A 21,775-nucleotide genomic window follows, 5' to 3' on the forward strand; every position below is an offset into this window, starting at 1 on the left:
GGCCACTGCACTCCAGCCTGGGCGACAGAGCGAGACTCCGTCGCCCAGGCTGGAGTGCAGTGGCCGGATCTCAGCTCACTGCAAGCTCTGCCTCCCGGGTTCACGCCATTCTCCTGCCTCAGCCTCCCGAGTAGCTGGGACTACAGGCGTCCGCCACCTCGCCCGGCTAAGTTTTTGTATTTTTAGTAGAGACGAGGTTTCACCGTGTTAGCCAGGATGGTCTCGATCTCCTGACCTCGTGATCCGCCCGTCTCGGCCTCCCAAAGTGCTGGGATTACAGGCTTGAGCCACCGCGCCCGGCCGATTTCTATAACTTTTAATAAGAGACATCTATTACTTTTTTTTTTGAGACAGAGTCTCTCTTTGTTGCCCGGGCTGGAGTACAGTGGTACAATCTTGGCTCACTGCAACCTCTGCCTCCAGGGTTCAAGCGATTCTCCTGCCTCAGCCTCCCAGATAGCTGGGATTACAGGTGCCCCCCACAACGCCTGTCTAATTTTTATATTTTTAATAGACATGGGGTTTCGCCATGTTGGCCAGGCTGGTCTTGAACTCCTGACCTCAGGTGATCCACCCACCTCGGCCTTCCAAAGTGCTGGGATCATAGGCGTGAGTCACCTCGCCCAGCCCTATTACGTTTATGGCCATATATATTTTTTTTTAATTTATAAACAAGAAATGTTTTCTATGCATTCACGCATGTAACCCAGTCACCATCTCTCAGAGCTCCGAGTTGCTGCTGTGTCCTCAGAAAGGAGCCACCATGAAATCTACGTGACCCCGAGGGCTTTGCAGGCAGGAGATGCGATAAGTTCCTTCATTGCACACACAGTTTTCAGCCCCTACCATGTGCTAGCCTGTATGTCTTGTTTGTGGGATACACGAGTTGGCTGCAGCCTTCACCTTCGTGGGAGTGGCAGGTGAGAGATGGAGACGCAGCCATGCATCTAGCAGAGGGTGTGTGAGTGCGTTGCCAGTCCGTCGCAGGGGGTAGCAGTTCAGGCTGGGTGTGTGAGCGCAGTGCCAGCCCATCGTGGGGGCGGCGGGTCAGACTGGGTGTGTGAGTGCAGTGCCAGCCCATCGCGGGGGCGGCGGGTCAGGCTGGGTGCTTGAGCGCGGTGCCAGTCCGTCGCGGGGGCGGCGGGTCAGGCTGGGTGTGTGAGCGCGGTGCCAGTCCGTCGCGGGGGCGGCGGGTCAGGCTGGGTGTGTGAGCGCGGTGCCAGCACATCGCGGGGGGTGGCAGGTCAGGCTGAGGCTCAGGGAGGCCCCAGGAGGTGCAAGTGCCCTGGGTTCTGAAGGATGGAAGGTGGGCAGAGAGAGCTGACATTCACTGAGTCCCCCATGCACGAGAAGGGTTGCACTAATGCAACTAACATTTATATACAACAACTCACGAAGCACTTTTCTGATGCTTTATTACCTCTGCTTAATTTTATTAAATTCATCCAGTGACCTGACAAGGTAGAATTCGTATTAGCTCATTCTTAGGTGGAAAAAATAAAATAAAAAGGAAAACCAAAGACTTGGGGCAGTTTGAGGTTGAATTAGAAGAGACCAGAGTGCCAGGGATGTTGGGGGCGCTTGGTGCTGGGTGACCTTGTTATGTTGATGGTAGTGGCTGTTGACATGGGTGGCTGGGCAGAGCTGACAGCTAGAGAAACTGAGGCACAAGAAGCCACAGAGATTGAGTAAATTAGTGACAGGGTGGGGCCAGTGTTTGAGCATTGTGCCCAGCTCCCACTGAACACACCTGTTCTTCACCCCATACCCTAAGGAGCAGGCCCACTTCCCAGCTGAGGTTCGCTCTTCCCACCTCTCAGCTTAGAGCCCTGCCCCCCAAGTCCTCCTCCCCAAGGCTGGCTCCCACCCAGGTTGCAGCCCCAGCTGTCTCTGCAGGTGGGCCCAGCCATTGCCCTCAACATGCAGGCAGTCAATCCTACATCCTAGCCAGGGACTTGAAACCCCTTCAAACACCCCCTCCTCAGAGAAGAATCTTCCACCTGCCCCCCAGGTTCCTCAAGACCCTACGCCTCCTCCTGTGGGAACAGTTGTGCACAGCAGCTATTTCCCTGTTTATTTCCTGCCTCCATCCCCCAACTGGGCTGTGAGCCCCTGGGGGCAGGGACTGGGATCTGGGTACCCACTGCCCGGCACTAACTCCAGCACAGAGAGGATGCTCAGGGACGCTTGAAGGGTGGAGTCCGAGTGCATGTCTGTACATGTCCTGCTCCCTCTTCTGTGTTTCCACACAGGCCCCTGCAACGTGGAAAATAACTCTAATCATTTCCCTCTTGGGAATTTGTCAACAGGTTCCTCCATCTGGCATCCGGCGTGTCGACAAGCAGCCAGAACTGAAGACAGAAACAAGGTTGGTGGCATTTACTGGTGTCTCTGATGTACTCTTCACTGCTCCTGCACAATCTCTGTACAGTTAAGAGGACACTGACCAGGTTCTACAGGCTCGTTGTCCAGTCCCACAGGCTGCAGGATGGGGGCAGTGAGGCTTAGGCGGTGGGGAGGGTAAACAGGTAGACAGCTGAGCAATACTACAGGGGGAACAAGGGCATCTTTGTTTTCTATGGATACACAGGCTAGGTAATCTATTTAAAAATAAGTTGATTCGGCTCATGGTTCTGGAGGAGGGGAAATCCAGGAGCGTGGTGCGGCATCTGGTGAGAGCCGTCCCATGGCAGGAGGGGGAGACAGGGTGAGAGCTCATGAACAAAGAGGAAAAAGGGGGTCAAACTCCCAAGATAACTAACCCACTCCCACAGTAACAGCATCAATCCATTCAGGAAGGCAGAGCCCTCATGAACAGTCACTTCCCAAAGGCCTCACCTCCAACACCGTCACAAGGGACACCAAGTTTCCAACACACGAATTTTGGAGTGCACACAGCAAAGAGGCATCTAAGAGCCTTTGTGGACTGTCCTGCTGACCTTTTCACTCACTTGATGAACTCCAATGGCCGTGAAAATTGGCGGACGACGACAGTGTTGGGGGCCCCAAACAGTCCCCAAGACCACCCTCACGTCTGTGAACCCCGAAAATCTGAGACAGGTCTCAGTTAATTTAGAAAGTTTATTTTGCCAAGGTTGAGGATGTGTGCCCATGACACAGCCTCAGGAGGTCTTGACGACATGTGTCCAAGGTGGTCAGAGCACAGCTTGGTTTTATACATTTTAGGGAGACATGAGATGTCAATTAACATATGTAAGATGAACATTGGTTCAGTCTGGAAAGGCGGGACAGCTCGAAGCAAAGGCAGGATGACTCAAAGCATGGAGGGGCTTCCAGGTCCTAGGTAGATAGGAGACAAGTGATTGCATTCTTCGGAGTTCTGAAAGGAGGAATCAGATCTGCATTTATCTCAGTGAGCAGAGGAGTGACTTTGAATAGAATGGGAGGCAGGTTGGCCCTAAGCAGTTCCCAGCTGGACTTTTCCCTTTAGCTTAGTGATTTGGGGCAGGCCCCATCTGGCTGGTGGTCTGGGACCCGAGGGTGGTCTATGGCCCCATCTGACTGGTGGTCCAGGACCTGAGGACACCCCTAAGGCCCACAGGTCAGGCCATGTCCTGATCCTGCTCCTGCTGTGGATCTCAGCAACCCCTGGCCTCCCATTTCCTCCCGAATGTGGGGTGTCCTGGAGGCCTCATCCAGTCCACCAAGCAGGCTACCTTGGGAGTCCTGAGCGACTCTGATGTCCTATAGCGGCAGGTGTGGCTCTTGTTTGAGCAGCTGTGCCTGCAGGGAACATAGTGGGGCATTCAGAGTGTCTGATGGCGTTCAGGACAGCGTTCACACAGAGGCCCGTCTGAGTGAAGCTGCAGGATGCCCGGCATCCGGACTCCTCCTGGAAGGGCAGTTCCCCTGCTGCCAGCAGAGCAGGCAGGGCTGGAGGCCCGCACAGGGGCAAGCAGGGGCCCTGGCTTCCCACCTGTGTCCCTGATGCTCTCCTAGCAGCTCTGCTTTGGGCAGGGGAGGGGCCCCAAGGGAAATCTACCCTTTTCTGCCTTCCACGGTGGCAGAAGAGTCATGCGATGAAATCCCGCTGTGAGCTTGGCCAGGATGGCAGCAGCTAGCTGGCACATTGTGAATTTCGTCGTCCTCTCAGATGGTGTCTGCAGTCCATGATTCATTCTACAAGCTACCCCAAGGCTGCCCTGGGTCTCAGAGATGAGCAAGGCAGCAGCCCTTCCCTCAGCAAGCCACGGTGTGTGACTCTGAAGTGACCACAGGGCCGACACCATTTGTGAGATCCTTCCATGCCCACGGAAGGCCTGTGGAAGGGACCTGAGCGGGGGAGCCTCTCATGCCGAGGCCACCAGACCACACTGTGGCTTGCATGTGTGCATGGGGACACCACCCTGTCTCCTGATGATGTGGCTCCGATGAGTGGAGGAACACCAGGGTCTTCGTCTCAAGTTGAATTAGAAAAACAACGCAGACACACGTGGAGTAGTTTTAAGGAGTGGAGAGTTTAATAGGCAAGAAAGAAGGAAGAGGTTCCCTGGTCCAGAGAAAGAGGGAGGGGGGCCCCAAAGCCAAGGGAAGGAACCCCAAGTGGGGTGGACACCAGCCAGGTATATATAGAGGTTCAACAGGGCTCAGGGGTTGGTTTGACCAGGAATGTCATTCACGTAGGCATGGAAAAGCTGGCCCCTCCCACCCTAGCCTTTTAATATGCAAATGCAGGGCGCCATGATGTTCTACATACATGGGGATATGTGAGGGTGGCCCCACTGCCAGGAACATGTGGGGCAAGGGCAAGAAGGCTGCAGGAATCACCACGTTTGGGTAGACCCGGTTTCTAGTGGCCTGCCTTTGCATATCAAAGGATGCCAGCCTGACTCTAAGAACTGCTTTGAAAACGAAAACTTCCCAAGGACCCCTTTTCCTTTCTATCTGCCTAAAATAATTTCTGTCTTTTTTTTTTTTTTGAGACGGAGTCTTGCTCTGTCACCAAGCTGGAGTGCAGTGGCGCAATCTCGGCTCACTGCAACCTCTGCCTCTCGGGTTCAAGTAATTCTTCAGCCTCAGCCTCCCGAGTAGCTGGGACTACAGCTGCGTGCCACCATGCCCAGCTAATTTTTGTATTTTTTTTTTTTTTTTAAATAGGGACGGGGTTTCATTATGTTGGCCAGGATGGTCATGATCTCTTGACCTCGTGATCCACCCACCTCAGCCTCCCAAAGTGCTAGGATTACAGGCGTGAGCCACCGTGCCCGGCCCTTAAAATAATTTTTTAATAACTCCTACCACACTGAGACTGACCAGGGCTGGAAAAGGGAGCTCTGCGACCACAGCCAGGTCCCCTCAAGGGCGGGGTGGGGGGCAGCTGGCTCCAGCTCCCAGGTCTGGCCCTGCTGTGGAACTGGCCGTGGGACCTACAGGAGGCCTGACTCTGGCCAGGCGGCAGCAGCAGTTCCACCCCCCACACTGATGCCAGCCCGTGCTGACCTCCGGGTCACTGGTCTAATGGGCGGGGGTCACTTAACCACCGATGCTGCCAGCAGACGAGGAAGGAGTCCTTGTGCTCGGGGGCCTGTTCAGACGTCCTTGTTTCCTGGGCTCTGTTTGCAGTTGCTTTTGAAGCAGTTATTTTTAACAGAGGGCTAGTTGGCCTCTGCCAACACATGGGGGCGGCGCAGCCTGAGAACGGTTGGCCTCTTAGCACCGAGTCCAGGGACTGGCATGGCTCCCGGCTTAATGGTTCTCGTACTGTACACATCTCAGGTCCCCTTGGAGCTGATTGTCCCGGAGGGCCTGGCGCTTCCTGGCCTGGGGGTGGGCGGGAGAGCCATCCTGCTCTGTGTTGTTCCGTCCGGCGCAAACCAGTTAAGGAGAGAGTATACAGAAGGCAGGCGGGCCTGGACCACTCCTGGGGGCATCGACCTCACTTGCTCTTGGAAACTCGACACCCAGCCGGAAGTGGCTTCTCCATGCTACCTGCTAGTCCAAGAGAAGTGACTCCCGGTCCTAACCCCTCTAGCCAGTCCGTCCCTGCCTCAGGGTTGCTTTTCAGCAAGAGGCCGACCTCTGAGCCCCTTGCCCCAGGCAAGGTTGCAGTAGGGAGGAGGGAGCACTCACTGTTCTCCACAGCCTGGAAGGTGGCCCTGATTGCATGGCTGCCCCTTCCGCACCATGGGGATGGGAGCTCTCCGAGGACAAGGACCTGTCCACGGAAAGAGGGAAACTGTGAAGCACTGGAAGAGATTCATTCTGAGTCAAATATGAGCGACCATGTCCCATGACACAGCCCTCATGTGACCCTGAGAACAGGCCCCCAAGGTGTTTGGGATGCAGCTTGATTTTATACCTGTCAGGAAGACATGAGACATCAGTCAGAATACATGTAAGATTGACATCGGTTTGGTCCAGAAAGTGGGACAACTCAAAGCAGGGGCTTCCAGGTTATAGGTAGATTTTAAAACATTCTGATTAACTGTGCACAGTGGCTCACACCTGTAATCCTAGCACCTTAGGAGGCTGAGGTGGGTGGATCATTTGAGGTCAGGAGTTCGAGACCAGCCTGGCCAACATGGTGAAACCTGCTCTCTACCAAAAATACAAAACTTAGCCAGGCATGGTGGCACGTGCTTGTAATTTCATCTATTCAGGTGGCTGAGGCACAAGAATCGCTTGAGATGGGAGGCGGAGGTTGCAGTGAGTCGAGATTGTGGCATTGCACTCCAGCCTGGGCAACAGAGTGAGACCCTGTCTCAAAAAATAAACATAAAATGTTCTGATTGGCAGTTGGTTGAAAGAGCTAATATCTAGAGAAAGGAATGTCTCTTTGTGGAGTCTAAGGTTTCGTCATGCAGATGAAGCCTCCAGGTAGCAGGCTTCAGAGAGAATACACTGTAAATGTTTCTCATCAGACTTAAGGTCTGTGTTGATGTTAAATGCTGGTGGGCTTTTCCTGAATTCCAAAGGGAGGCAGGCATAGTGAGGCCTGTCTGAACCCTGCTTCCCATCATGGCCAGATCTAGTCTTCTAGGTTAACTTTGGGGTGCCCTGGCCAACTGGATAGAGTCCATTGAGATGGCCGGGGAGCCCTAGCATTTAATTTTTGGTTTACAGACGGCAAGTCAGACGTCCCTGGCATCTGGCCAGGGTGCTCAGCGGAGGTGAGAAAGATGTGGTCCTAGCTGCCCTGTCCCCAGTGCCGCCTGCCTCGGGCGTTTGATCATATGGTCATTTGACACACAAGCCACGAAGCACCTACCGTGTGCGCTCTGGGATTGGGCACTGTGAACAGAGAGGTGAATAAGACCTGAGGGGTCCCTGCCCCCAAGGAGCCCCCGTCTGGTGGGGGAGACAGATGTGGATGGGCAGGCATGATGTGCAGGATGCTCAGAGGTGCTGTGACCGAGAGGGGCCCAGGCCCAGCTGGTGGTGGTCACAGGTGGCTTCCTGGAGCTGTGGCTGATGGCCCAGTCTGGTTCTGGCTCTGGGTGGTGTGTCTGAGAAGCCAGTGATCTTCAGGGGACTGAACGTGGGTTTCAGGACCCTGGGGTGGGAAGGGGGTGGCCCTGTGCCTGTGAGTAGCCCAAGGTAACCCCCAAGAACAATGAAGGTGGCCACAGGGACAGCTCAGCTCAGAGGGGTCCCTGCTCTGGCCAGGGGCTGGGTGACTTCAGTGGAGGAAGCCTGGACTGGCCAGGCTGGTCCCTTAGGCTGTGGGTTTCCAAGGTGGGTCTCCTTTGGAAAAGTTAAGAGTGAGGCCTCCCCCGTGCACAGAGGCCTCCGTGATGGCTACTGTGGGTGGGAGCCCAGGAGGAAGCTGGAGACTGTGGGGGCCATTGAGGAAGAAGGAAACAGGCTTCTTGAGACCAAACATAGGGCCGTTCCAGCTGAATGGGAGCGAGACGGTCCTGGCAATTCTCAGCGGTGGCCAAGAGCAGTAGAGCAAGGCTTGGCATTGGAGTTCTGCTCTGCCTCTTCCCAGCTGTGTGACCTGGTGCAAGTCACTAGCCCTCTCTGAGCCTCAGCCCCTCGGCTTTCACATGGAGATGAGAGGGGTCAGACCATGTGACCCTAATGACAGGCCTCCCCAGTGGCTATAGAAGGACAGCTGCCTCCCTGGAGCCAGGCAAAGCTGGTGGGGATTGGAGCCAGGTGAGCTCCCAGCCCTTCCATCTCTGTGGGTCTGAACAAGGCGCTTGTACTGGGGCCTGGAAGAACATACGGATGTTGAGTTCCATTGCCAAGCACCTTTGTGCGAGTGGAGTCGGGTAGGGAGAAAGTCAGAAAAAGCTCCAGCCTCCTCCCACTGGGGAAAATCAGGCCTACTCAGCTCCCTTCTGACTCCTCCCCACCCATCACAGAGCTGGAGACTGAGCCCAGGGAGGGGAATGAAGACAGTGACCTGGCTGCCCCGCCCAATTCCCTCAAACATGCAGAGAGCAATCCCCACCCCTGGCCCGGTGCTGAAACCGGCCAACACTCCCTCCCTCCCATTTGTACCAAGGCACAGTTGGAGGCTGTGAAACATTCCTCCGGAGCCTGCGAGACTTTCTTGCGCTGCTGTTGGTGTGCTCAGCTTAAGGGAATCTTTCTTCTAAAACACCCAATGTTCGTCTGCTTTGCAGAGAAGACGGTTCTCTGTCAAGGTCATCTCCTGCGCCCACCTTGAGCTGAAATAATAGTGGAGAGAATTTTTCAGTGCTAAGCACCTCACGTGCCTCATCCCTGATCTAATCCTCAGAAACGGAAAACCTCTCAGGGAAGCGGTGCCGGGGGATGGAGAAGGACGCTGAGACTCAAAGGGTGTTTCGATGTATTCATATAAAATGTATGCAGCCGTCATCGTGGCCTGTAAAACGTTCGACCTGGCCCAGGAACAGTGGACCTCAGAACTAGCTGTCCACTTTGCAAACAGCAGGTGGTGTTGGGCCATCCTGGGCATGACTGAGGACCCAACCCTTGCCAGCCTGCAGAAATCTGTGGTCCCAGGGGGCAGGCAGACCCCAGAGTTGATGCCCACCTGGCATGTAGCCCCAGGCCTGAGGGAGGCCCAAGGAAGCTAGGCAGACCTCCTAGAGGAGGAGGCGGCAGAGGCGGCGGCAGCTGCCAAGCTTAGGATATGAGGAGACACGGGGCATAGAGAGGAACTGGGCCAGTTGATCGGGGCAAGTGCAGAGGTGGCAGACAGGCGGTGGAGTGTCATGCCCACTCCCTCCTCTCCTTCCTTTCTAGATGCAGAATCAAGTTTGCACTCAGGGTTGCCCAGGCACCACCCGCATGCCTCACAGGGTTGTCCTCCCGCTGCTGCACGTGGCCCCACGTCCCGCGCTGGTGTTGCCCATCCTCGTTGGTGTGCGCTGAGTGTAGGAGGCGCTGGTTGTCACCCACGCCAGCCGCCGCACCGTGCCCAGCCTGAGTCAGGCAGCTGGGGCTTCCCCGATAAACGCACCTGGCCTGGGCGGCTTGCACAGCAGAAACCCACCTTCCCACAGCTCTGGAGCCCAAAAGGCCAGGATCACAGCGTTAGCTGGGGTGGTTTCTCCCTCGTTGGCTCGTAGATGCTGCCTGCGCCTCCATGTGGCCTCCCTCTGTGTGTCTGTGTCCTGATCTCTGCTCGTAGAAACCCCAGGCATAATGGATTAGGGCCCATCCTAGTGACCTTTTAAAAACGCTGTCTCCAAATACAGCCACATTCTGAGGTCCTGGGGGTTAGGATTCAACCTACGAATGTTGTCACAGATCAGCCCATCCACTGTGGTGCCTCCCGGGCTGCAGGCACCGCTGCATGGATGGACCCCTGAGATGGGCGGGACAGAATTGTTGGGGGTGGCAAGAAAAGGGTCTGCTCAGAAAATGAGAGAGGAGGGAGCTGCAGTGGGGGCTGTGGTCGGGGTGGGAAACCATCGATGCAGCAGAGGACGTGGGGGCCGTGGGGAGAGTGAGGGCTGAGCTCTCGGCTGCTGAGGGCTGGGGAGGCTTCTGTGGAGATGGACTCCTTTTGGACAGGGTGAATAGGAGGCGTGGGGAAGGCCAGGCAGGTGGCCCAGGAGTGAGGGCTGAACCAGGAGAGACCCCTCCCCTGCAGGTGGGGAGAGACAGCAGGTGCAGCCAGGGGTGTGGGGACCACAGAAGGAGCGTGTCCACAGGGCTGGAAGGGGCTGAGGTGGGGGAAGAGGCAGGACAGTCATGAAAACCATCAGTCCAGGGGACACAGCAGGTGTAGTCTGGGAGGGAGGAGTGGACCAGACAGCAGCAAGCATGTAAGGAGGACACAGGTCCCTGGGTTACGGCAGCAAAAAGGCCAGGACAAGCACAGAGGTGCGGTGGAGAGAGTGGCTGCCAGGGGCCTCCAAAGGGTCATTTCCAAGTTGTGTGTCAGGTGGGAGCAGGTGCTCTTTGAGCTAAGACAGCCTTGGGGGACCGTGGGAGGGTCAGAGGGCATGGAGAACAGAGCTGGGGGCCAAGCTAGAGAGGGTCTTGAGGGTGACCAAGATGGTCCCATGTTCCCAGGAACCTGGGCCAGTGGACTAAGCTGCAGCGAGTCCCCATAATCCCGGTGGAAAATGACGTCTCTGAGCATAGCTGGAGTTTGCAGAACGGCTTGGCCTGTGTGTCACTCTGGTCCCACGTGGCCCGCCGCATCTGTCTGATGCTAGCTTTTCAGTCATTCAGCCAAGCCTGTGGGTTTATTCTAAGAATTCCTTCAGCCCCAACTTTATTTATTTATTTATTTATTTATCTGTTTATTTATTGAGATGGAGTCTCTCTCTGTCACCCAGACTGGAGTACAGTGGCACGATCTCGGCTCACTGAGCTCTGCCTCCCGGGTGCAAGCGATTCTCCTGCCTCAGCTTCCTGAGTAGCTGGGATTACAGATACTTGCTACCACACCCAGCCAATTTTTGTATTTTTAGTAGAGACGGGGTTTCACCATGTTGGTCAGGCTGATCTCGAACTCCTGACCTCGTGATCTGCCCACCTCCGCCTCCCAAAGTGCTGGGATTGCAGGCGTGAGCTACCGCGCCCGACCCAGCCCCAACTTTAAAGAAACACCCCAGTGCACTGGCATGGCTGCTGGAGTGGAACTCCTGACAGTCGCCTCTGGAGGCCCCGAATGTTGGTACCTGGCTTCAATCTCTTCCTCTCTCCTTTCTCAGGAAACCAGAACTTCTTCAGAGAGCATCATTTCTGTCCCTGCTTCCAGCACCTCAGGGTCTCCGAGCCGTGTGATTTATGTAAGTCGGGGCCTTTTTTATGGGGACGGCAGTGGGAGGGTGGAAAGAGAAGGGGGGCCCGGTGGCCATGGCTGAGTCTGCCCCTAAAAGAGTTCCCTGAGAGCTGTCATCTGGGGCCCGAGGTACGGCCATTGCTCTTGTCCCTGCTTCAGGGTGGAGGTCGGTACAGGCTTTGTGAGTTTGACTGAAAACCTGAAACACAGAATGTTTGTTTGACCTGGCAATTCCCCTGGGAACCTCTCCCCAACTATCTGGTGACAAGAGCCACACGGTGGTGTGTACACAGCTGCTGTTTATAGTGGTGCAAACATGTCACATCAACGGCTGACAGTCAGGGCTTGCCAGGCACCCAGGCGGACCCTGCAGGTTTTGCAAACCATGGACCAGATCTGTGTAGACCAGCACGCACATGCTCCCAACGCCTCCCTAAAAGAAGCACGCTAAGGGTGATGTAAATTATGTGATCCCATTTTCGTTAAAGAGAGAGAGACTGTGTGTGTGTGTGTGTGTGTGTGTGTGCGCGCATGTGCGCGCCTCACATGCTTCCATAAGCACACACAAATATAAAAATGATTGAAAACATTTTAACAAGTCGTTACCAGAAATTTCCTTTGGGTGGTGGGATTCGAGATGGGAGATTATTGTTACTATTATTTGCTAATATTGCTGTGTAAATACCAAAATTCCTTATCTAGGCGAGGACCCCCAGCACCAGGTGAGGGATGGCTGATGCGGTGGTAACCAGGGGCCACCCAGGACTGCTGCGTAGGCTGCCCCTGCACCAGAACCCAGCACTGGAATGGCTGGTGACGTGGGACAAGCCCCTTCTCCCCTCCCCGTCCCCACCAGGCCAGGACCTGGGTTCTCTCTGCCTCAGCGGAGGCTGGATCCGCTGGGTTTCCAGGCTCTGGAACTTTGAGACAATGTATTGGATCCGCTCCCTGCTGTGCTTCTTTTCTGCCCTCCTCCCTCGTAGTGGTTGGACACAGGGTCCTTCCTGACCTTAATCCTGACAGTGTCCCTGAGGAGCGCACGAGTCCTCAGTTACCGTGATGCACTGCTGGCCTGGAGGGTGAGTGGCACTGTGGCCCTTGGGACGTGCACTCCAAAGCTTAGGCAGGTGCATGAAGGCACCAGGTTGGCTGCGTGCCCTGGACGAGGTGCCACCCGCCTGGTGCCTCTGGGAGTGCCTCGGTAAGCCGTGGAGACCCCCGGGTACCTTCGGTCCAGGGCTCACTGAGGCACTGCCTGGGTGACAGTGAGCACAGCGCCTGCCCAGAAGAAGGCTGTGGGAGATGCTCACTGCCGTTACCATTAGCATCATCTGTGTCGACCTCCCGGGGGCTTGAACACCGGAAATAAATTGTCTCAAAGTTCCAGAGCCTAGAAACCCAGGATCAAGGAGTCGGCAGGGTTGGTCTCCCCATCCCTGGCCCGCAGGTGTCCGTCCTCTGCTTGCATCCTCACGGGTCATCTGTGTGCATCCGGGTCCTGATTTCTTCCCATGAGGACAGCAGGCAGATTGGATTGGACCCACCCTAACGGCCTCATTTTAACTTGATGACCTCTCTTAAGGCCCTGCCTCCAAATGCAGTCACCTTCTGAGATTCTGAGGGTTAGGATTTTACCGACATGGGAATTCGGGGAGACACAGGTCAGCCCATAATACCATCAGCATCCTCATGAATAATGGTTATGACAGTTATCATGTGAATGAGATCATGTTTGTGTAGGGGCACAAAAGTGTGGTCTGTTTCCTCACCCGTTGAAAGGGTCACAGCTAACACTCCTATAACAAGAGACAAGTTCACAAGAGAAAATGTATTTAATCAAAGTTTTAGGTGACACAAGAGCCTTCAGAAACGAAGGTGCAAAGACCCAGGGAGGACTGTCCTTTTTAATTTTGGTTTAGAGACAAGGTCTCACTCTCTCGCCCAGGCCGGAGTGCAATGGTGAGATCATGGCTCACGGCAGCCTCAACCTCCTGGGCTCAGGCGATCCTCCCACCTCAGCCTTCTGAGTAGCTGGGACTACAGGCACGCACCATCACACCTGGCTAGTTTTTGCATTTTTTGTTGAGATGAGATACTTTTATGTTGCCCAGGCTGGTGTTGAACTCCTGGCCTCAAGCAATCCACCTGTCTCAGCCTCCCAAAGTGCTGGGATTACAGGTGTGAGTCACCATGCCTGGCCAACCCTCTTCTTTTTTTTTTTTTTTTTTTTTTGAGATGGAGTTTCACTCTTGCCTAGGCTGGAGTGCCATGGCTCGATTTCAGCTCACTGCAACCTCCACTCCCTGGGTTTAGGCAGTTCTCCTGCCTCAGCCTCTCAAGTAGCTAGGATTATAGGCATGCGCCACCACACCCAGCTAATTTTGTATTTTTACTAGAGATGGGGTTTCTCCATGTTGGTTAGGCTGGTCTCAAACTCCTGACCTCAGGTGATCCACTCGCTTCGGTCTCCCACAGTGCTAGGGTTACAGGCGTGAGACACCGCGCCCGGCCCATTTTTATGCTTAGATTGGATGATAACTGGACAGCCATGTAGAAACGTGACTGGACAAAAAGTGTGTGATCTGGTGGGAATAGACCGCATGGGGAAACACTAGGGCCGTCCACTCAGATGCTTCTCCTCTCTGGGGAGCCCTTCTTCCTCCAGGTATAGGGCGGGGGGTCTTAGGACCCACCCTCAGGCAAGCTAGGTCAGAGAACGTCTCCATGGCCAGGTCGTGCACAGAATGAGGGAAAGGTTAGACTCATGTTTCTAGGCTTCATGGCTGGCTTTGGGGAGGAGCTTCTAGTTTCTATGACCTGCCTTGCGGAAGAGGAACTCTGGTTTCTATGGGTCACTTCAGCGGGGGCGGGAAGGAAGCGGGTGAGAGACAGAAGGGCAGGAGGCGGTCAGAGAGACCCTGCTTCCGAGGCCTTCCACTCTCCCTTAGGTCAAAGTCCTCAGCAAGCTGGGGCTCTGTACTTTGGGGTATTGTTTTCTGAGCCCCAACATGTGCAAAGTACTCGGCATCTGGCCTGGTGCCTACTAAGCGCTCATTCATGGTAGCTGTTGCTGTTGCTGTTGCTGTTGCTGTTGCTGTTGCTGTTGTTGTTGTTGTTGTTGGAACCTGCGTGGCACATAATAACTGCTCATTAAATATGAGCTCATTTTTTTTTTAACAAACTGGCATTTGCAAGGGGCGTGGAGTGGTAGTAACTGTGTGTGCACTCAGTAAGCAGTGACAGCAGCCTCTGTTGTCATGGTCCCGCTTTCAAGGCCATGCAGCACTTTTTCAAGGCAGAGCTGGGCTTGGAGCCCACAGGTCTCCATGACTCTGAGACTTGGGTTTTTCCAGGAGAACCCACTGCTCAGTGTTGTGAACAGCCGTGGTGGCTCCTTTTCTTCTTGCATCGGGCAGCACATGGGCGAACACAAGCTCCCTGTGGAGCCCTGGGGACCCAGCCGCGATCAGGCCGGATGGCATCCCGGTTCTGGGTAGGGGAAGGGGTTCCTGTCCACAGGAGAGATCGGGGCAGACCCAAGTGCGGGTTTCAGGTGGGACGCCTGCCAAGCGATGGGGCAGGATGTTGGTGGGTGAATAATTTCTGCACCAGTGGGGTATGCACTTAACCCAGGTTGACTGCAGCCTGGTGCACTGTGTCTCCGCTTTGATGGACTTCCTGCTTGGCCAAGTAGGTGTGCTCACAATTCCAGTTTTAAACAGAAGGCCTCGAATAAATTAATCCAGTCTCCCGGCCCTTAGTTTGACACGAGAGAGAATGCGTGGAGTGCCATGCTGCCTCCTCTTGGCCTCAGAGCTGTCCAGGGACCTGCCATCAGTGTGCCCACATTGCTGATGCCACGTTGCTGATGCCACTCTGAGATATGTGCTGACTTTGCAGCCTCTAAGTGGTGGAGCCATAATCCAAGGACACATGCTCCTAATTCTGGCCATGCTCCTAATTCTGGCACGTGCTCCAGGTACCATGGTCAGCACCCAGCCTGGCTGCATCCCAGCCCTCCCAGGGGTCACACAGGCCAGAAGCCAGGGCAGCCCTGCTCTGTCTTCCATCTTGGGGTTGGTGCCACACGAGTGGGCAGTGCACACAGTCTGGCTCTTCACCAAGATGATGTGATTTCGTGGGCAAGCCCTCCTTATCCCAGGGTTGTGTCCCGCTTTTCTTTTTTTCTTTTTTTTTTTTTTGACGGAGTCTCCTCTGTTGCCCAGGCTGGAGTGCAGTGGCACAATCTTGGCTCACTGCAACCTCCGCCTCCCAGGTTCAAGCAATTCTCCTGCCTCAGGGTCCCAAGTCACTGGGATTACAGGCACATGCCACCATGCCTGGCTAACTTTTGTATTTTTAGTAGAGGGGTCTTACCGTGTTGGCCAGGCTGGTCTCAAACTCCTGGCCTCAGGTGACCCACCTGCCTTGGCCTCCCAAAGTGCTGAGAGTACGGGTGTGAGCCACCTACCGCACCTGGCCTGCCCTGCTTTTCATCTCACCTCTGCTGGTGTCTGTCATCAACCTACTGTGTGCCTGGCCCCCTGCTTTGTGCTGAGCACTCCCACCGTCTCAGAAAGGGGCCATTCCATGCCCCCATCGTGGTGCTTTGCAGGTTGCAGTTGCCCGGCCCTGCCTGCTGTGGGTGGTTGTGAAATGCAGCATCCCCTTCCTTCACCGTCAGGAAGAGACCAGCTCCCCCTGCCATTCACGTACACAGGAATGGACCAGAATCCACCAAGTGACTGCATCTCCTCCATGGACCGTGAGGGCTTGGTGGGCAGGGGCTGGGCCTCATTCATCTTAGTTTCCAGGATAAAACGTGCACACATGGTAGACCCTCCATAAACCATGCGGCTTTTGGACATCACCTATTTCACTGCTCTTTTCTTTATTCCAAAGGCAATCTGCATTTATTTTAAAAAATGAAAAAAAAAACCAAAAAACAGTAATCAGCACACCAGAGGAAATGAAAGCATTTACATCCTGCCAGCCACAGTGGCCCTGCCGATGCTTCTGAGGCACCCTTCAGGTCTCGCTTCTGTGTGTGTGTAATTTTTATAACATGGAGTCACCCTGAACATATTATTTTGTAACCTTTATTTCAACATGTCAGTAGTGCAGAGTATAAAAGCAGCGTGCTTCCATTCTGTGTTATCATTGACTGGGTTATATGGTAATGATACTGTCGTAGGTGGCCATATTAGTGTGTATTGTGCTGGGTGGAGTGTGGGAGGGAAGAAAGCAAAGAGGAAAAACCCTTTACACATACTCGAGAGGCCTTCCGCCAATTAGAGAGTGCCGTCTGTTGTCATGGCAACCACCCAAGGACTTGGCATGGGGAGAAGTGGATCTGCAAGGCTACTTAGCAACCTGTCTAGGGGGTCGGGCAGGGGCTGTTGGCATCCTGCAGGCTGCCCTCTCTGACCCCTGCCGTCAGGGCCGGGTGGTTCAGGGAAGCCTGAGGAAGGCTGGGAACTAACCCAGGGCAAGGCGGCCCCCTATGCTGTGGGGCTGGACAGATGAATGCTGTGATCATCGCTGCTGGGAGGGGACGGAGGTGGGGAAGGGAGGATGCAACACTCACCTCTCCAGGCATCTGGCTGAGAGTTCACCTGACTTTTGCAAATGCTTGATTGGCTTTCGTTCAATTCACAAGCCCGCTGTCAAGCTCACAGCCGGACAAGGGACTCAGTAATGAATCCTGGACCTCCAGAAGCCACAGTCTTGGGGGGATACAGGATGACTCAACAGATGAAGATCAACACTAACTTGGGGCAGGGGGGCCTCCACTGAGTTTGGAAGGAACAGAGGTGGAGCTCAGGGAAGGTGTGTGGGAAGAGCACGTCCCAGAGAGGGAACAGCAGGTGCAAAGCCCCCAGGCTGTGGGTGACTGGGAGCTGTAAGGACTTGAGTGCCAAGTGGCATGGATAAGTGGGTAAACAAGCACCAGAGTTCCAATTTCCCGGAAGGCAGAGGGGAATTGCTGAAAATCCTACAGGATCAGATCTACAAATGACTGACTCAGGATTGGATCTCAGGTCTTTTGAACCCTGCCCCAGGCTCCAAAGGGGCAGCCACAGGTCTGAGACGTGAGAACTTCATTCTCTTCATGCACATCGCAAATGACAGGGTTCACCCCAAGACCCAACATCTCAGGAGAACCTCAAGCCTGGTGATGAGGGAAGACTTCGTGGAGGAGGTGGGCTGGGGGCTAACAGAGCCGGAAGAATACAGGAAAGCTGGAGTAGGGGGCTGAACCTGGCACAGTTGGGGACATGGGGAAGAGACAGCTTAGGGTGAAGCTGCCAGGAACAGGAGGGCCAAGTTTCGGGGCCACAGTGAGGACTGGCATTGTCCAGCTGAGGAGGGGCTCCTGGAAGGTTTGAGCTGAGAACACTGGGATGCATCTGAGCCTGAGAGGCGTTCCCCTGGCAGTGAGGCCTGGAAAGGGGAGAGCTGTGGTGGGGAGCATGGGCTCTGGAGTCAGACAGCCAGGGTCACGTCCTGCCCTCCACCCTCCTGGCTCTGTGACTCTGGGCAAGTTACCCAACCTCTCTGGGCTCTGGCTTCTAGATTGTGAAAAGGAGCTTCTGTGAGCACCCCTTCTTGGCATCATTGTGCTTTGTGAAGATGATGGAGGGCTCAGCTCAGTGCATGTCTTGGGGTAGAGAGCTCATTGTGTCCAGAGGAGGCTGAGGCCGGATCGAGAAGCAGCAACAGCAATCTACCAGAGTCACCTGTGGCTGGAAAATGCCCCAGGCAGCTCCTGGAGAGCCCAGAGCCAGGGAGAAGGGGACACGCAGGGGCAAGAGTGTGTGCACAGTGCACAGTGGGGTACTGCAGGGGAAGGCTGGGCAGAATCAGAGCGGAGAGCAGCACGCACCAGCTGGACCTGCCTGAGCAGACACGGGTTCTCCCGGCGTTCCACATTCATTCAGCAAGGGCAGGAGCGCCTCTGCGGGCCAGGGTGGGCCAGGGGTAGACAAGACAGAAGGGCCCCCGACCCTGCTGAGGGGGTGTCCCAGCTGGCCTGTCAGATGCTAGGTGCTTTGCTGCCGGAGTGCATGTGAATGTATGTGAGTGCGTGTGGGCATGGGGGGCGGTGAATGTGAACTTGCTTGGTGGTGGTGGGGTGATTGTGTGCAAGTACGTGTGGGCAGGTGTGTCTGCATGTTTGTGGGTGAGTCTGGGTGTGCAGGTGTGTGTGCCGGTGTGGGGGGTGTGCTGGATGTGTGTGAGTGAGCTGTGGGCCTGGGGAGTGATTGCATGTGTGAACACGTGTCAGTGTGTGGGTGTGGACACATGTATGCTAGTATGTGGGAGTGGGCCAGGATGTGAGGGGGTGTCTGTACCTCCACAGTCTCAGACAGACACGTTCTCTATGTGGGGGTATGCGTGCATATGTGTGTAGTGCATGTGTGTGCCTGCATGTGTATGCATGCATGTGTGTGTGTGCATGTGTGTGCATATGTGTGCACATGTATATGTAGGTATATATCATCGCCCTTTGTATCCATGGGTTCCACATCTGCAGAGTCAACCAACCTCAGATTGAAAATATTCTTACAAAACAATAAAAATAGCAAAAAACAATAAAAGTTAATACAAATAAAATAATATTAAAATAATACAGTATTTTATTTATACAAATAAAAGAATACAGCATAGCATCCATTTACCCAGCATTTGCATTGTGTTAGGCATTACAAATCACCAAAAGATGATTTTAAGCAAATGGGAGGATGTGCACAGGCTACATGCAAATACCACGTAATTTTATTTAACAACCTGATCATTTGAGGATTTGGGGATTTGAGAAGGGTCCCGGGACCAATCTCACATGAATAGTAAGGGATGCGTATGTGTTTCCCTATGTGTGTGTGTGTGTGTTTGCATGTGTGTGTCTGTGTTTGTACGTGTGCATGCATGTACACATGTTTAAGCCATGAACTGAGTCTGCTAGACCCCATGCCAGGCACATCACAGGTGTGGCCTCCTTGACCCCAGAGCCTTCGTATGTGATCATCTCCCTCACTTTGTACAGAAGGAAACTGAGGCTTAGAGAAGACACTTCCACAGGGCCTACTGGCTCTTTTGTGGCTGGGCCTCAGGACCCAGGCCTGCCTGCTCTGGAGTTCCCTGTGCTTTTGATCCTGTCCCCATTTCACCTATACCAGGAGCTGGGGGTGAGCTCAGACTCTGCCCGAAGTGCTGTGACCCCAGCACTCTCCTCACGGCTGCTGAACAGCCACTGCCCTCTGGTTTTGGGGGCACTGTCCTGTGGGATGCATCTGGCTTTGGGAGCACTGCCCTCTGGGATGTGGGTCTGACTGTCCCCTCCCCAATTCTCTTTCACCCCTCAGGCCAAGCTTGGTGGTGAGATCCTGGACTACAGGGACTTGGCAGCCCTTCCTAAAAATAAGGCCATCTATGACATCGACCGCCCCGACATGATCTCCTACTCACCTTACATCAGCCACTCTGCAGGGGATAGGCAGAGCTACGGCGAGGTATGTACCCTGCCCGCATGGCCCTGGACACCTGTGCCCCCAAGTGCTGCCCTGCAGGACAGGCGTCATCCCTAGCGTGTGTCCCATGGGGCCAGAGCCACTTCCATCTTCACCACTCACCCACATGCTCAGCCTCTTCACGCCCATCAGAGAGCCACTTGCATGTCCTGTTTCAGTAACGCCCAAGGCACGGTGGCCCCAAAGCTGCCGTTGCTGAAGGAGTGAGCCTGGAAGCCTCCTTAACTGGAGCAGAAAGTAGGAAGCATGCTGATTTGTAGCAAAGATGACAGCAACTCAGTGAAAATCTCCTAATTTTCTTAAGCATTAGATTATTTTCATAAAGCATGAGATGCGTTTCCTCTGTAGAAGACTCTTGGCCCTTGCCACCCTCACTGCCATGCTTCTGCCCCATGCTCCTCTGCCCCATGAATTCATGAGCCAATGTGACCGGTCTGGTCGAACCGCAGATTATTTATTTCCTGGCACGCCTGTGGACAGCGTTCCTTACTCCTTAGAGGTTTCTTATTTAGAGCTGCTCTGTCCATTTCCTGTGGAATGCATTGTTGGTTTTTGCTTTTCCTCTTGTGGTTCTGAGGTTTCAACACGACCGTGGCTGCCTGGGGTAGGGGGAGGCGTTGCCAGGCTGTTGGCCCGAGTGCGTGTGCTTTTGACATGTGTGCCGCCAGGCGTAGGGCTCCCCGGGATGGGGAAGCTCAGTCCTGTCAAACACGTTTCCCTTGGGCCTTCTCGTTTTGAGACTTCAACAAGGGCCTCTAGGGAAGCAAGAGCTGAGACTCCAGGGAAGCACGTTTGATGTGGATGGTGTGGGGCGAGAAAGTCACGGCTGCTGGGTGCACCTGCCGAGCTCAAGGGCTGTGCAGGGAGGGTGAGAAGAGCTCAGGGCCGGCAGGTGCCCTCCTGACTTGCTTCTGTCCCTGGGGATCACAGAATTTGAGGATGTGGGTGACAAACCCCACTGACAATGAGAGGGACCAGTGGGGGGAGCTGAGGGAGGGCATCCCGACCCGCATCCACCTGCACCCACATGCACCCACCCACCTGCACCCACCTACCAGCCACATACTTGCACCCACCTTTCTGCACCCACTACCTGCACCCCCCTGCACCCACCCCCCACCTACCTGCACCCCCCTGCACCCACCCACCACCCACCCACCTACCGCCCACCTACCTGTACCCACCTACCACCCACCCACCTGCACCCACCCACACGCACCTATCTACCTGTACCCACCTGCACCCACCCACCACCCACCTACCACCCGCCCAGCCACCTACACCCACCTGTACCCACCCACCACCCACCTACCACCCTCCCACCCACTTGCACCCACCTACCATCCCTGCCACCCACCTACCACACACCTACACCCACCTACCTGTACCCACCTACCACTCACCACCCAACCACCTGCACCCACCTACCACCACCTACCACCCACCTACCTGTGCCCACTTACACCCACCTACCTGCACTCACCTGTACCCACCCACTGCACCCACCTGTACCCATCTACCCTGCCCAGGCTGGGTGTGGGCTTTATGGTCCAACATCTGGTCTGCACCTGGACCAGGCACTGGAAGACAGTCCAAGAGGATTCGCAACTTGGCCATAGGGTTGAGACCCAAATCCAGTCCCTTCTTCCCTGCAAAGACCACAGGATGTGCTGGAGGAGGAGGAGTTGGTCTCGTGCTCCTCCTCCAACTCCTGACAGCCTTGGGGCATCGGGCACACCCTTTCCTGGTTTGAGTGCGTGTGTCCCTGCAGGAGGGCTCTGTGGCCATGAAGGGCCGTATGCAGAGGCGATGTGTCTGGGAGTGGGCTGGTATCACTTCCTGTCCTGCTCCCAGGGGTCTCATGGCGTGACCAGGACACAGCTTCCAGGCCCAAGTGGACATGGGCCCTTAGCTGTTGTCACTGAGGTTTCTTTCAGCCTCTCTGGGGCTGCATCCCTCAAATGGCAGGACATGTGTGAACCATGGATGATCCTGACCCCAGGACCTGTCCCCAGAGAGCAGACAAGGGGCAGGAAGGGAGGGGCTG

General features: G+C 55.0%; 1 protein-coding gene across 8 annotated transcripts in view; it reads left to right on the plus strand.

Moving 5' to 3' along the window:
* ABLIM2 (actin binding LIM protein family member 2) overlaps window positions 1-21,775 on the plus strand; it is a 193,437-nt gene that overhangs the window by 103,149 nt on the left and 68,513 nt on the right. For all 8 annotated transcript variants that reach the window (XM_025386403.1, XM_025386398.1, XM_025386399.1 and 5 more), the window contains 3 exons: window positions 2,310-2,368; window positions 11,127-11,204; window positions 19,564-19,710. In XM_025386403.1, coding sequence (XP_025242188.1) covers window positions 2,310-2,368; window positions 11,127-11,204; window positions 19,564-19,710 — 284 coding nt within the window. The remainder of the gene's footprint in view (window positions 1-2,309; window positions 2,369-11,126; window positions 11,205-19,563; window positions 19,711-21,775) is intronic.

Source organism: Theropithecus gelada, chromosome 5 (genome assembly GCF_003255815.1).
Source record: "Theropithecus gelada isolate Dixy chromosome 5, Tgel_1.0, whole genome shotgun sequence".
In the NCBI taxonomy this organism is placed as follows: Eukaryota; Metazoa; Chordata; class Mammalia; order Primates; family Cercopithecidae; genus Theropithecus; species Theropithecus gelada.